Source organism: Syzygium oleosum, unplaced genomic scaffold, assembly GCF_021117445.2.
Source record: "Syzygium oleosum isolate NSW1041296 unplaced genomic scaffold, Sole_v2.1 Sole_v2.18, whole genome shotgun sequence".
Lineage (NCBI taxonomy): Eukaryota > Viridiplantae > Streptophyta > Magnoliopsida > Myrtales > Myrtaceae > Syzygium > Syzygium oleosum.
The window spans coordinates 6,054,563-6,068,123 of NW_026607502.1; the positions used below are offsets into that span (position 1 = coordinate 6,054,563).

At 37.0% G+C, this 13,561-nt stretch overlaps 1 protein-coding gene across 2 annotated transcripts; it reads right to left on the reverse strand.

Annotated features, from left to right (window-relative positions):
- Positions 1 to 10,045: 10,045 nt before the first annotated feature.
- On the reverse strand, positions 10,046 to 12,662 carry LOC115687268 (uncharacterized). Of its 2 annotated transcripts, none has more exons than XM_056319542.1 (5): positions 12,320 to 12,662; positions 12,073 to 12,195; positions 11,831 to 11,964; positions 10,718 to 10,797; positions 10,046 to 10,308 (listed from the first exon to the last, which is right to left on the reverse strand). In XM_056319542.1, exons 1-5 carry the CDS (start codon positions 12,638 to 12,640, stop codon positions 10,274 to 10,276), a joined length of 693 nt encoding a protein of 230 aa, XP_056175517.1. In that variant the 5' UTR covers positions 12,641 to 12,662; the 3' UTR covers positions 10,046 to 10,273. The 2 variants fall into 2 exon arrangements, with proteins under 2 accessions (XP_056175517.1, XP_030468634.2); XM_030612774.2 differs by having other exon boundaries at positions 10,718 to 10,802; positions 11,836 to 11,964; positions 12,320 to 12,661.
- Between the last annotated feature and the right edge of the window lie 899 nt (positions 12,663 to 13,561).

The following is a 13,561-nucleotide window of genomic DNA, read 5'->3' on the forward strand; positions in this document are numbered from 1 at the left end:
GTCATACTGAACAACACAAATTAAGAATCTTCAGCGGCCAAAAGTAGTTGAACCAAAAAAAAAAAAAACACAGAAGAGGGGCGGTTTTGATTTGGGGACAGAAGTAGAGGGATCGGTGATGACATCTCACTGATAAAGAAATAACAAAAACGGGAGAACAAATTTTGGAAAGGCGCAATAGAAACCCTGAAAACATAACCAATCAAAGTTTAACGAGACTTACGAGTCTGATAGAATTAAACGTACTTTTCAACAAATGCTATTATTATGTCCAAAAAAAAAACACATGCTATTAGCAATGTTAGGAATATTAAAAGTTGCTTACTAAATTGGATAGTCAAGTGGTGCGGTACATTTTGTAAATGATTATCTAAATTATAGATCTGCACATTATTTAATTTAACAGATAAGTCTTGGTATATTTCGAACATACTCATACCATAGAGGATCGCATCTACTCATCTTGTCCTGAAATGAGTCACATTCAAGAACTTTTAGGTACTCACATTCAAGAACTTTTACACTGAATGGAAATTTACTCTCCTTCAACAACCCCAGCTTGTCGACACCGTCAAAAAGGCAGAAAAAAACACTACCCCAGCAATACAAAGAAAGAAAAATTCACAAGAAAACATAACTCTATGGCTCCTTTAGATTTCACAATTGAAGGAGGAGGAGGAGGAGGAGGAGGAGCTACAATCGCCGCAGGTGGCAGAGCAGGTGTGGCTCTGGTGATGGTGTTTCGTGGAAGACAATCTCGTTGTAGAACTTGTAAAGCTCAAACCTAACATCGCAGCTCGGGGCCCAGACTCTCCCTCCTGCCATCACTTGGCAGATTATCGATGGCCACTTGCAAGCACACCTTGGAATCTGCCGCCATCAAGTCCGGCATGCACTGCGCAAGCATGTACAGCCAGTCCGAGCTAGTGATGTCGATTTCCTCGACAGTAAACCTCTTCCAAAACCGATCACTTGCTGCCCTCTCCGCCAATTCATTGGTCGTGTCCTTCAGCAACTGGGTGAAGCTGCTAGGGCTTGAAATGTTGACCACGTTTATCAATATGAAGTATGGTGATTCTTGCTTGACGGAGAAGATGGATTGGTTAAATAGTTGATTAGCGTAAATGACAAAAATATTTATACATGAACAAAAAGCCAAAAAAAACAAAAAAGAAGAAGAAAAAATCGAAAACCGATCCGAACCAAACCGAACCCTGCTAAGGAAATTTCCTAATAGATTTTAAAGTTGACAAAATTATCCATGTTAATCTTGTAAATTTGACATGTACTCTAAAGTATTTTAATCCAGGTAGATGTATTTTGGAAATGGCAACTTTAATACTTTGAGAGAACTAAATTTTCTGGAAACCTCAGACTTTACGAGGTTCAAAAGGAAGACTTCAGACTTTACGAGATTCAAAATGAGAAGTTCAGACTCTACCATAAAAGTCACTCAGACTCCATTTAAGTAGACAAAAAACTTCAGACCTTACTTATGAAAGGTTCAGACCTTCCTGAAGACCCACACTGACTTAAGTTCTGAATATACATCAAGAACCAAAAGTTATTCAGACTCAAAACTTATTTAGAACGAAAAATAAAGACTAGTGATTTGGCATGGATTTTACAAAAGAAAAGTTTTGATTGACTCAATCTAAGGCTATAATTGATTGACAATCAAACATTATAGCAAATATATATAACAATGGATAAAACTCTACTTATGGAAACCAAAATTCTGATTGTATGGGCGATCAGATTTAGCGGGATTCAGATTTTGTCAACCAATGGCTATTCAATCAATTTTATACAAATCTGTCTAAGGTGAAGATTGGATGATCATCATCTGAAAACTGTCCAACGACTAGTTTGGAAGTGAAGGAGTATAGAAGGAGATTAACGAGGAGCAGAAGGTATCAAACGAAATCAAGAATCGACAAGTCCAAAGTCTGAATACATTCCAGTACTACTATTTATCTTTCCTGAGCTAAACACTGAGATCTCGAGAGACATCTTATAAGAGTGATTGTGTGAAATAGAGAGTTTTATCATTCACAGAGTGTTATCACTCAGAGCTGGTAATTCTTCTTGATCATATAGTAAAATCCAGCCGGTAGGCTATCAGTGTGGGAGAATGGACATAGGCTTGATCTAAGCCGAACCACTATAACTTATTGTGTGCAGTTTCTCTTTCCCTAAACTCTTACTCTACATACTCGCACATTGTCTACATAAATTGCTCATAATCTAAACATTGTTCAGACTTTACTGGTGATCAATTGTTTCTGCTTTAAATTGATCAAAATCTTTCAAATCATCTATTCACTCCCCTCTAGGTGATTATTGCTAACTACGTCAATCGGTATCAAAGCTGGTTGTCTCATTTATTGAAGTGTTTTACTTCTGAGCTAACGATCTTTATGGCTAGCATGAGTGCTCTAGGTCTCATTAAAGGACAGAGCAACACCAGACCATCATATTTCGATGGCAAGGAATACAGTGTATGGAAAAATAAGATGAAGGTATTCATCAAATCAATTGATCACATGCAGTGGGATGTTATCATGAGAGGAGTCAATCCAAAACCTTCTACACTTGCATCTGCCTCAAAAGAAAAGATAGTTGAAAGCAAACTAGCAGATCCTCCATTATCTCAAACTGAGATAACATAAAGAGAAGCTTTAGATTCAAAAGTAATTTATTCTTTTTACTATGCTTTAGCGCCTATTGAATATATGAAAATTGCTTCTTGTGAATTGGCAAAGGATATCTGGGACACTCTCTACACAACATATGAAGGAACAAATCGTGCTAAGGAAACTTAGATCAACCTATTGCTTGGGCAATATGAATCCTTCAGAATGAAAACAGGAGAATCAGTTACTGATATGTATAACAGTTTTACTGATATAGTAAATGTTCTTGCATATCAAGAACAATAAGTCTCAGATGCAATGAAAGTGACTTATGAGGGGATTGTCAAAGGAGTGGGACAACATAAAAACTTCATTTCGAGAGACTCAAAAGATCATGCCTCTATCAGTGAATGAACTGATTAGAACTCTTTAATCATACGAAACTGAACAACTCAATGAGGAAAATGAATTTAGAGGTAAGAAGTTGATTGCTTTAAAATCTAATGTTGATTCTGATGATACATATTCAGAAGAAGAGGATATTGATAATGAAGAACTGGCTCTTTTCATAAAGAAGTAAAAATGAATGAAAAAGAAAGGAAGAAACTTTAAAGGGAATAAGCGATTTAAGAAAAAGAAGATCCCTGATGAGACAGAAAAATCAAAGGAAGTAATTTGCTTCCATTGCAAGAACCGTTGACACATCCAACCAAACTATCCACTCTTAAAGAAAAAGAACAGCAAATATGAAAAGGCAAAGAAAGCCTTGAAAGCAGAAACTTGAAGTGATACAAAATGTGAAGACAGTGCAAACTTACGTTTGCTGGCCAAGTCAGATTCAAACTCAGACTCAAGTTCAGACTCAGACACTAAAGTTAAAATCGAGGTAAAGTATTCTGAAATTCCAATTGAAGTGTCAAATTATATTGATGAGTTATGTTCTGAATTTAAGGCTGCTCTTAAGAGAATCTCCGAACTGAAAAAAGAGAATTTAGTGCTAAGGTAACAGGATATTTCTCAAAAGGACAAAATCGATTTTCTGCAAAAAGAATTTCATCAAATCAAGGAAAATCGAGATTTACTTGCCGAAGAAAATTCTGTTTTGAAAAGGAAGTTTTCTGATATTACTTCCAAATTTTCAAATGATTCAAAAATGTTGGAACATATACTTTCCATTCAAATTCCTTATTACAATAAATTAGGACTTGGTTTTGTTAAGGAAAATGATCATTTGATTGATTTTCCAAAAGTCAATGAGAGATTAAGGCAAAGACTTCCTAGACAAGCTTTCAAAAATCACTTTCAAAGGAATTTTGTAAAACCTGTTGGCCGAAGTGCACTTAAGTGCTTAAAATGCGGAGATCCACAGCACTTTGAGAATAATTGTCCTACGGTCTAGAGACCTATTCGGAGAAACTTTGTAAAAATAACATATACTACTAACTCTCAAGGGCCCAAACAAATCTGGGTATCAAAGAAAGCTTGAGTATATATGATTTTTGCAGGTTACCGGCAAGAGAAAAAGAAAATGGTACTTGGACAATTGGTGTTCAAGACATATGACAGGAGATCCAAGTATGTTTATCAAATTTCAAAGTCTAAATGGTGGAAGTGTTTCCTTTGGAGGAAGTAACAAAGGAAAATTTGTTGGAAAAGGAACCGTTGAGATTGGAAGACTTACTATCAATGATGTTTCATTGGTAAAAGGTCTCAATTACAATTTGATCAGCATAAGTCAATTATGTGACACAAGCTTTAAAATAAGCTTCCAAGAAAACATCTGCTGTGGCTCTAGCAAAGACTGTTCTCAAACCTTCAAAGGACGAAAACATGGTAATATCTATCTTCTGAATGTAAATTCTGATTCTACTCAATGCTTAATTTCTATCAAGGAAGATGAAGACCTATGGCATAAAAGATTGGGGCACATCATCATGAAACAAATCTCAAAGATCTCAAACAAAAAACTTGTTTGAGGTCTGCTAAGTCTAAAATACAAGAAAACATAATTGTGCACATCTTGCACCTTATGGAAACAAGTAAGAAATTCTTTTAAGTCTATATATCATGTTTTTATTAATCGTGTTTTGCAGCTTCTACATATGGATCTATTTAGATCAACCAGAACTCAAAGCATTTGTGGTAAAGAAGTATTGTTTAGTTATTATTGATGATTTTACTAGATTCACTTGTGTATTCTTTCTTGCTCACAAAAATGAAGCCCTTTCATATTTTTCAAAATTTGCAAAAAGAGTTTAGAATGAAAAGGGTTATACCATTTTCAGCATCAAAACTGATCATGGGGGAGAATTTGAAAATCAAAGTTTTTCAGATTTTTGTGAGGAAAATGGCTTTCAACATAATTTTTCTGCTCCTTATACCCTAGAACATAATGGTATTGTAGAAAGAAAAAATCATTCTTTGCAAGAAATAACAAGAACTCTTTTGATTGAAAGCAAGATTCTTTATCTTTTTTGGGTAGAAGCAGTTTCTACAGCTTGTTATATTATCAATACAGTTTTTCTTTGACTCATTCTTGATGGAACCCCCATATAAGCTTTACAAAGGTAGAAAACCCAACATTTCATATTTTCGTGTGTTTGGTTGTAAATGCTTTATACTCAAAAATCCAAATGATCGCTCCGGAAAGTTTGATAAGAAAGCAGATGAAAGATTTTTCTTTGGATACTCCACAGCAAGCAAGACATACAGAGTTTTCAACAAAAACTCTCAGACTGTGGAAGAAACAATGAACGTGAGATTTTATGAAAATGTTCAGACTCAAAAGGATGAATCTGAACCATCTCACAATGTTCAAGAGATGTTTGAAGCTCAACAAGAATCTCCAAAAATCATTGAACCTATTGAAGAAAGAAAGGAAGATTCATTAATTACACAAACATAATCTTCAGAATATGATGGTGTTCAGAAGGAAAGATTCAACAGAAACTGGAAACATAAATCCAGTCATCGAAAAGATCTCATTATTGGAGAAATAGAAGATGGCATCAAGACTAGATCTAAACACAAGGAAAACATCAGCACATTGGCATTGATATCAGAGATAAAACCAAAAGGAATTGATGAAGCACTTACAGACAAAAGCCGAATAGAAACAATGCAGGAAGAACTTCATCAATTCAGAATCAATGAAGTATGAGAACTTGTGCCAAGACTCAAGAATCGTCCAGTAATTGGAACTAGATAGGTATTCAGAAACAAACTGGATGGCAAAAGAAAAGTGACAAGAAACAAAGCAAGGCTTGTAGCAAAAGGATATTCACAAGAAGAAGGTATAGACTATGATTAAACCTATGCACTGGCTGCCAGCTTAGAAGCTATAAGGCTACTTTTAGCTTATGCTTGTTTTTATAACTTTAAATTATTTCAGATGGACGTAAAAAGTGCATTCCTAAATGGTTACATCAAAGAAGAGGTATATGCAGAACAACCCCCCGGCTTTGAAGAACGAAAAAAGTCTAACTATGTTTTCAAGCTAAAAAAGACACTCTATGGTCTGAAACAAGCACCCCGTGCCTGGTATGAGAGGTTAAGTAACTTCCTTCTGCAGAATGACTTCATGAAAGGTAAAGTTGATACAACCTCATTCATTAAAAAAAAGGTAAAGATTTTTTAATTGTTCAAATTTATGTGGATAATATTATATTTGGATCCTCTAATGAAATGCTTTGCAAGGAATTTTCAAAGTGCATGCAGAACGAGTTCGAGATGAGCATGATGGGTGAACTGATATTCTTTCTTTGACTATAAGTGAAACAGACCAAGGATGGTACTTTCATTTGCTAAGACAAGTATGCAAAAAAGATTGTGAAGAAGTTTGGATTGCAAAACAGCAAGAAAACAAACACTCCAATGTCTCATTTGTCCAAATTAGACAAGGATGATAGTGGTAAACAGATTGATCAGAAGTTATACAGAAGCATGATTAGATCTTTGCTATATCTTACTGCTTCTCGACCTTACATACTATTTAGTGTCTGTATGTATGCTAGATTTCAATCTGATCCAAAGGAATCACATCTTACAGCAGTAAAAAGAATAATCAAATACATTGGAACTTATCAAATGTTAGGTCTATAGTATTCAAAGAGATCAGATTTTACTCTTATTGGTTATTCTGATGCCGATGCTTATCTAACTAGCTATAAAGTGAACGGGAAAAGTACTACATGAACATGCAAATTACTTGGGAATATGTTGGTGTCCTAGTGCTTAAAGAAGCAAAACACAGTTGCACTATCTACAGAAAAAGCAGAATATGTGGCTTTAGGAAGTGTTGCTCTCAGATTCTATGGATGAAGCAATAATGATGAGATTTTGGAATAGAAGAATAAAGTATTGAAATCAAATGTGACAACACAAGTGCTATCAATCTGACAAAGAATCCAATTCTTCATTCACGAGCAAGCACATTGAAATCAAGCACCACTTTATCAGAGACCATGTTCAGAATGATGATGTGAATATTCAATTTATTGATTCTAAAAATCAATTAGCTGATATATTCACAAAACCTTTAGATAAATCTTCATTTGAATTTATTTGTAATAAGTTATGCATCACTAATCATTTCGCTTGAATAATCTTTTAAAGATAGGAATTTTTCAGGCTCAAATTATCTAAGTCTAAATGCTCTACTCATACCCAAAAGGAAGGTAAGATCATTATTTCAAATTTTGGCAGGCATATTATTATTTTGGCAGGAAATTTTGGCAATATTCATATTTTATTTTTGGAAGAAAATCAGGTACGCATCCTCATTTATCAAATATTATTATCTGATTGATTGAGTGTGCTTAAAATATTTTGGTCTATTTTTTTTCAAAATTCCTGAATAATTGGATCACAATTTATAACTTCCAAAAAGCGGTTCTCTTTCTTAAAAACCATCTCCTTTATAAAAAGCCCTAAAAGGATCTCATCTGTTCATTCCCAAATGTCTTCAGACCTTGCTTCTCCTCGAACCCAAAATCAAATCCTTCCTCTCAAGAAAACCTCAGAGAATCACCATGCCATATCAGAGAAGATTATCGAGAATTCTCAACAGATAATCCAAGTCGACTAGAAGTGTAGAATACATGGAGATCACTGACTCATCTGAGATAAAATCGGACAAGTAAGCACCTTCAAAAGCAACTCCTCAAGCATCTCAACATCAATCTTCCCAAAAATCGTCCGGTAAAACAGACTTTCATTTTAAAGATCTTAACTTTGTCCGGAAAACTTATGAAAAGTTGAAGAATAGCAATGCATCTAAGTCGCTCTTAAATCAATGCTTAAGAGACAATGGTTTTCGATTTGAAGTACAACTTGTGCAAATGTAGTCTTTGTTTCATTCTGAAATCGGTCATTCTAGAAAGAATCTATCTAGCCCTGAACAGAAGGAGAGTATATCAAGGAAATGTAAAGAAAAGGTGGGAGAATCATCTAATCCTATTTCAAAGAAACCTATTTTTCCAAGCCCTAAGTCCAAGAGTGGCTCCGAATCTAAGTTTGAAAAGATAATGGAGGATGATGATGCAAGACTTTTCAACAATTTTGATATGAGTATAGGAACTTTTGGAGTAAAAGGAAATGGAAATATGTTTAAAAATCATATGCACCGTGAGTATTACAAACTTTTGCTATCCAGAAGAATTATGAGCCACAGAAGCATTGATTTTGACTATCTGGAAAGCGTGGGTATCATGGTGAAACAACACTTTGAAAAGTTGGGTATGTAGGAATTTTGTCTTCAATCTGCACATGTATGCTGAACTGACTGCCTATTTCTACTCCAATTTATCCATTGTCTCCTGACTGGCTCCAGTTTACAATGGGTGATAAGAAGTATGATTTGAGAGATGACAGATTGGCTAACATTATTGGAGTAAAACGATCTCAATTTATTCCAATCGAGGTTAGTGCAGAAGAAGCTTCCAAGGCAACCTCAAAAAATCCAAATTTTCTAGAGGTTCAAAAAGAAATATCTCCTATTCTGATATGACGAAGAAAATAATGATATTACACAAGATCATTATAAATTGCTTGAGGCCCAAAGTATCATCCAAGATAGACTTGTCTAAATTTGAAGTGAAGCTGATCTGGGAAAACTTGAATGAAGTTCCATTTTCTCTCCCTCACGTTATAATTCTTTATATGTACAGAACTTTGTTGAAAGACAAGGGACAACTTCCTTATGGTGCACTAATCAACAGGATTTTCATTTACCTCAAAATTGATATTCCTAATGAATTGAGCAAAACTTTTGTTCCCCTAATGTATGTTGGAGAGAAAATGCTTGCTAAAATGAATATCAAGCAATTTGATATCAGAAAGGAAAAACAGATTGCAGGAAGTAAGTCCACAGGCAAGATTGGAGAAAATTCAGGAGCTAAAACTGAAGGAAAAAGGACGGGGAAGGAAAGCAGCAAAGCCATCAGAGAAAAAGAAGGATCAGACTCCATCAATAAGTCCTTATCTGGTTTACAGGAAAAGAAGGAAACTCTTGCCATACACGCCTGTAAGCTCCTTAATATCTCCATTGACCTGAACAAGCTCAACCCTCATAGTCTCCACTGTACGCAGACCCACTTCCAGCCTTACTGATTTGTGTCATGCAGTTCCCTCATCCGAACGTACTTTTCTGCTCGTGAGGAATCCGGGATATGCACGCATTTTTCGAAACTCATATTAAGAGGCTTCCCGTTCCTGCTTAAGCGCAACATGCATCGCGGGTAACCTCTAAATATCCACCAAAAAGCCCTTGAATATCTTCATGTCGAGCAGCGAGATGCTGCTCGATAATGGCAGGGTAAGGAGGGCGCCGTCCCGGTCCTATGCCGAGCTGGGATACGCACGAGTCCTCTAGCAAAGGTGCATGTGGAATTGAACCTCGGCCCTCTACCAAATGGAGGGCTCAGGGATGGAAGGAGGAAGGCCTGCATGCATGAGTCGTGCCTTTCAGTGATAATTATACCTAAAAAATACTCTGAAAATCAATTAAAAAATCATAAGGCAGCCATTGACAGACTCAGGAGGAGAGATTGCCCATTCGATTGAATTATTTAGGTGTTTTTTTTAATTCTTTAATTCCAGAAGAAATCCATTTTCTCTATAAGAAAATGTTTTTTTTTTTATTTTGCTTAAAAAATTTCGTTTGGTATCGAACATTCTGTCATCGGTATGAAATTTCTATGAAACGCTCAGGATGGGATCGCCGACGCCAATTGCCCATTTCTCACTCTTTTTCCTTGGAGCCGATGAGCGTTATTTGTGACTTGGTTCTGTAAAGACAAATTTCCCCCTAGTCAATTGCAATTGGGCAGTACTCCGTCGTACGTTCCACGCACCTTTGAAGTGTGCTCAGTAGTGCCTGAAAGTATATATATCTAATTCGCTCGGATGACTCGCCCTGAATCGCAACAACATCACCATCAGCAGTTTAAAGAGTCAACACAAAGATGCAGTCTACAGCCATACTCTCATCCTTTCACTATCCATTGAAAGCTAATCTAATAATCGATCCCCGCTTCAGTCAGGAATTACAGCGCAGACAGATATAAAAAAAAAGCTTTCAGCTAATACAGCGAGAAAACGGATGGCATCCTTTGCAACTCAATCCCCGTCATCACTGCTTAGACCCCCAGCTCCAGTGATCCAACGGGATTTCCTGTTAAACATGACAAAAATTATGAGTCAATGAACAAGGAACAAAGACATGAGCTATATCACTTAGATGCTTTCCACACAATATAGGTCCCCATGTAACGACCAAGCAATATCTATTCCCAACGGAAAACAGAAACACCACAAACATGATGGAAAGACACGGAAACCTGACCAGAAAGCTCACCGAAACAACCGCCGTCACATGGAAAAAGTTACTTTCTAAAAGTCAAGTCTACTTCCACGAAGGGAGATTGCATTCAATACAATCCAAAGCACTTGCAGGGAAAGCGAAGTGCCGAGCCTATCTATTTCCACACATCCATCATTCAGACAGACATTAGACACCATAAATCCCAACCAAGGAGAGCTAACGTAATCAAAGGAAATATTGTTCGAAAAACGCGACATACCTCTGTCATTGGAGATGTCACTGGTAGTAGCTTTTGTCAAGGAATCTGTTGGCTTGTCCGGTGATTCCTCAGAAAATTTTCTCTTCTGCATTTCAAATCAAACCAGCATATAAGTAAGCTATTCTCTAGGCCCTCAACAGCAAAAGACAATTCCAATAAAATCAACAACTTACACTCGCATCGGATCTAAAACGCCTGCAAAAATATCCTAACAAATCACATGAAGAAAAAGAAACCAGCTTGGTAATATGTAATCTTAGGTAGAGGGGAGATTCAAACGACACTAATAATTCTTTTGAGTAGACTCAAGAAAGCACATGGAAGACAATCTAAACCAACAAAGCACGTCCACCTTTCCTTATTATCGAATCAAGTTAGTATCAGTTTTATCGACAGTGCATAAAAAATCAGCAAACCAGTAAACCATGCTGTTTCTGAGAAGTTTGGCAGATACTTGCATTAAGAGTTGGAAATACATGCAGGTACTCGGCAATTAACAGGCTCGTCTTTTGCATTAGATGCATATGCATTGAGGATTTGATCTGGATAGCATGCTTTTCTTTGCTTAATCCATGTCACCTTACGTGCTTATGCCGTGTCATGTGTGTCGTCACACATTTGCATGTTGTCGAAGAATCATCAACTTCAAAGAGTAAGGAGTAATGAAAAATTACTTGACAACTTTCAGGACCTTACCGTGGATACACCAAGTAAAGCAAGACGATTGTAAACTCAATCCATAGTGAATCAGGGATTGATGTTAACAAAAACAGGGCATTTGCAATAGAGTATCTTCAAACGAGCTCAAACTTTTAGATATATCCATGGAATATACGTACATTAAAGTACCATATGCATCCTACAAACTGATACACGGGGCACCTTATTATTAAGCAAAATGACCAGCTCAGCCAGAACTTATGCATAACACATTCGAGACTGTTCTAATAAAAGACTCCCACGCTTCGAGGTAGCTGACAAGGAAGCGAATATACTGACAATAAGAGCATTACTGACCTCGAGAGTATAGTAAATATCAGTAACAGTATCAGTCCAGGGACTACTGCACAAACCAAACAACAGAGAAAATAATGCAGGAAAGTTCAAAATAACTTACCCTTCATGGAATTGATTTCATCAGGCGCGGCGCTGAGAATATCCATCTCTCTCTTGGAATCGGACGTGGGGTTGATGACATGGCCCATCTCTCCAGCCTCACTCCTCCTTTTCTCATTCTCCTCCACCACCTGCCCAAAACCCACAAAATAGAAAATCACAACAAGTCACGTTCGATTCTTCCCAAAGTCTAACCAACTCTAAGAAACCCCAACAACTCAAAAGGCAGAATCTTCTACCCTCGCCGCCCCAGACTCCACCACGGAATCGGGATCCTGCTGCGGATAGGTTTTGATGGTGAGCACAGCAGAGCACTTGGTGCATTTGAAGTAAAACCTGAATCTCGGGATCCCCAAGCGCATCTGCAAAAACACCAAAGAAGAGAACAAAGTGATCAACAAATCCACAGATAAGGAAACACCGCCCCCAAAAAGCATCATCAACACAACTTGAACGTGGAAGACGGAAAACGGAAAGTGCACCCACCTCGCCGACGACTTCCTCCTTCCTGGAATGAAACTTGGTCCCCTGGCGAATGTGATTCCCGCAGGCTTTGCATACGATGCTCATCGGAAGCATGATCCGAACCTTAATCGGCTGTCTCTTAGGCCTCCGAACCCTAGGCAGCTCCGAAGGCTCGAAAGATAGCGGCGGGTACGAGTAACATTCTCCCATCTCCTTCCTTCCTTCCTTCCTTCCTTCTTCTCCTCCCAACTCCCAAAAACCAAGACGACGAACGCGAACGCTTGAAGATGCCACAAGAGATCGATCTCTCTCTCTCTCTCTCTCTCTCTCTCTCTCACACATCGCTGAGGTTTTGAAGAAGATGGGCGAAATCGAAATCGATTCAAGAAGAAGCAGGGTCCGACGGGAACGGAACCCACCCGACCCGGAAAACTTGGATACGGGCCGAGATGGGCTCGCAACCCGACTGAGATGATCCAAAGGGACGGTGTTGACTGTGCCACGCTGTCCTTGATTAAAACCCAGACGCCATGCTTGGACGTGGAAAGGGATAATGATATAAACAGTCCTTAAATTTTGGCTTAATGTGCAATTCGATTCCTGAACTTTTATTTTGTTTAATGTAATCCTTAAACTTTAGCCTAACGTTCAATGTAGTCCCTAAACTTTTAATTTGTTCAATGTGGTCCCTGAACTTTTGATACATTCGTCCTTGAACTATATAAAAATATTCAATGTAGTCCCATAACTTGAAATAATGGAAGGATTAGATTAAACATTTTCATATAGTTCAAGGACTGAATTGAACATGTACCAAAAGTTCAAGGATGAAATTGAACAAATTATAAGTTCATGGACCAAATTACACATTAGGCCAAAGTTCATGGACTGTTTGTATCATTTTCCCATGAGGAAAATATGAGATTAGTCAGAACTTCATAAATATCACCAGACGAGATAGTAGATGGAGATGATGAAAATTTATTCATTCTTTTTCTTGTGCTGAAAAATCTCCAATGATGCCTAAATTGTTTTTATAGACGTAATCTTTATTAGAGATTTTTCTAGGGTATTATCCTATGTTAGAGATATTCAATAATTATGTTGATTTTATGTATCTCTCAAGATTGTGTATACATATATACATCCTTATTGATATATGTTAATTTAGATAGTCATCTCATAGAGCCTATAAATAGGCTGATGTACTCTTCATTTTGATATACCGAAATATACACAATTCCTATCTTCCATTATCCCAAA

Bases quoted from the DNA above. Each gene is read 5' to 3' on its own strand.
- LOC115687268 (XM_056319542.1), bottom strand. From the start codon at position 12,640: ATGTGTGAGAGAGAGAGAGAGAGAGAGAGAGAGAGAGATCGATCTCTT. The intron at 10,798-11,830 runs GTTATTTTGAAC...AATGCAGAAGAG, and splicing joins ATCAATTCCATGAAGGGTAA to AAAATTTTCTGAGGAATCAC. The intron at 10,309-10,717 runs GTATGTCGCGTT...CATGTTTAACAG, and splicing joins TGACATCTCCAATGACAGAG to GAAATCCCGTTGGATCACTG.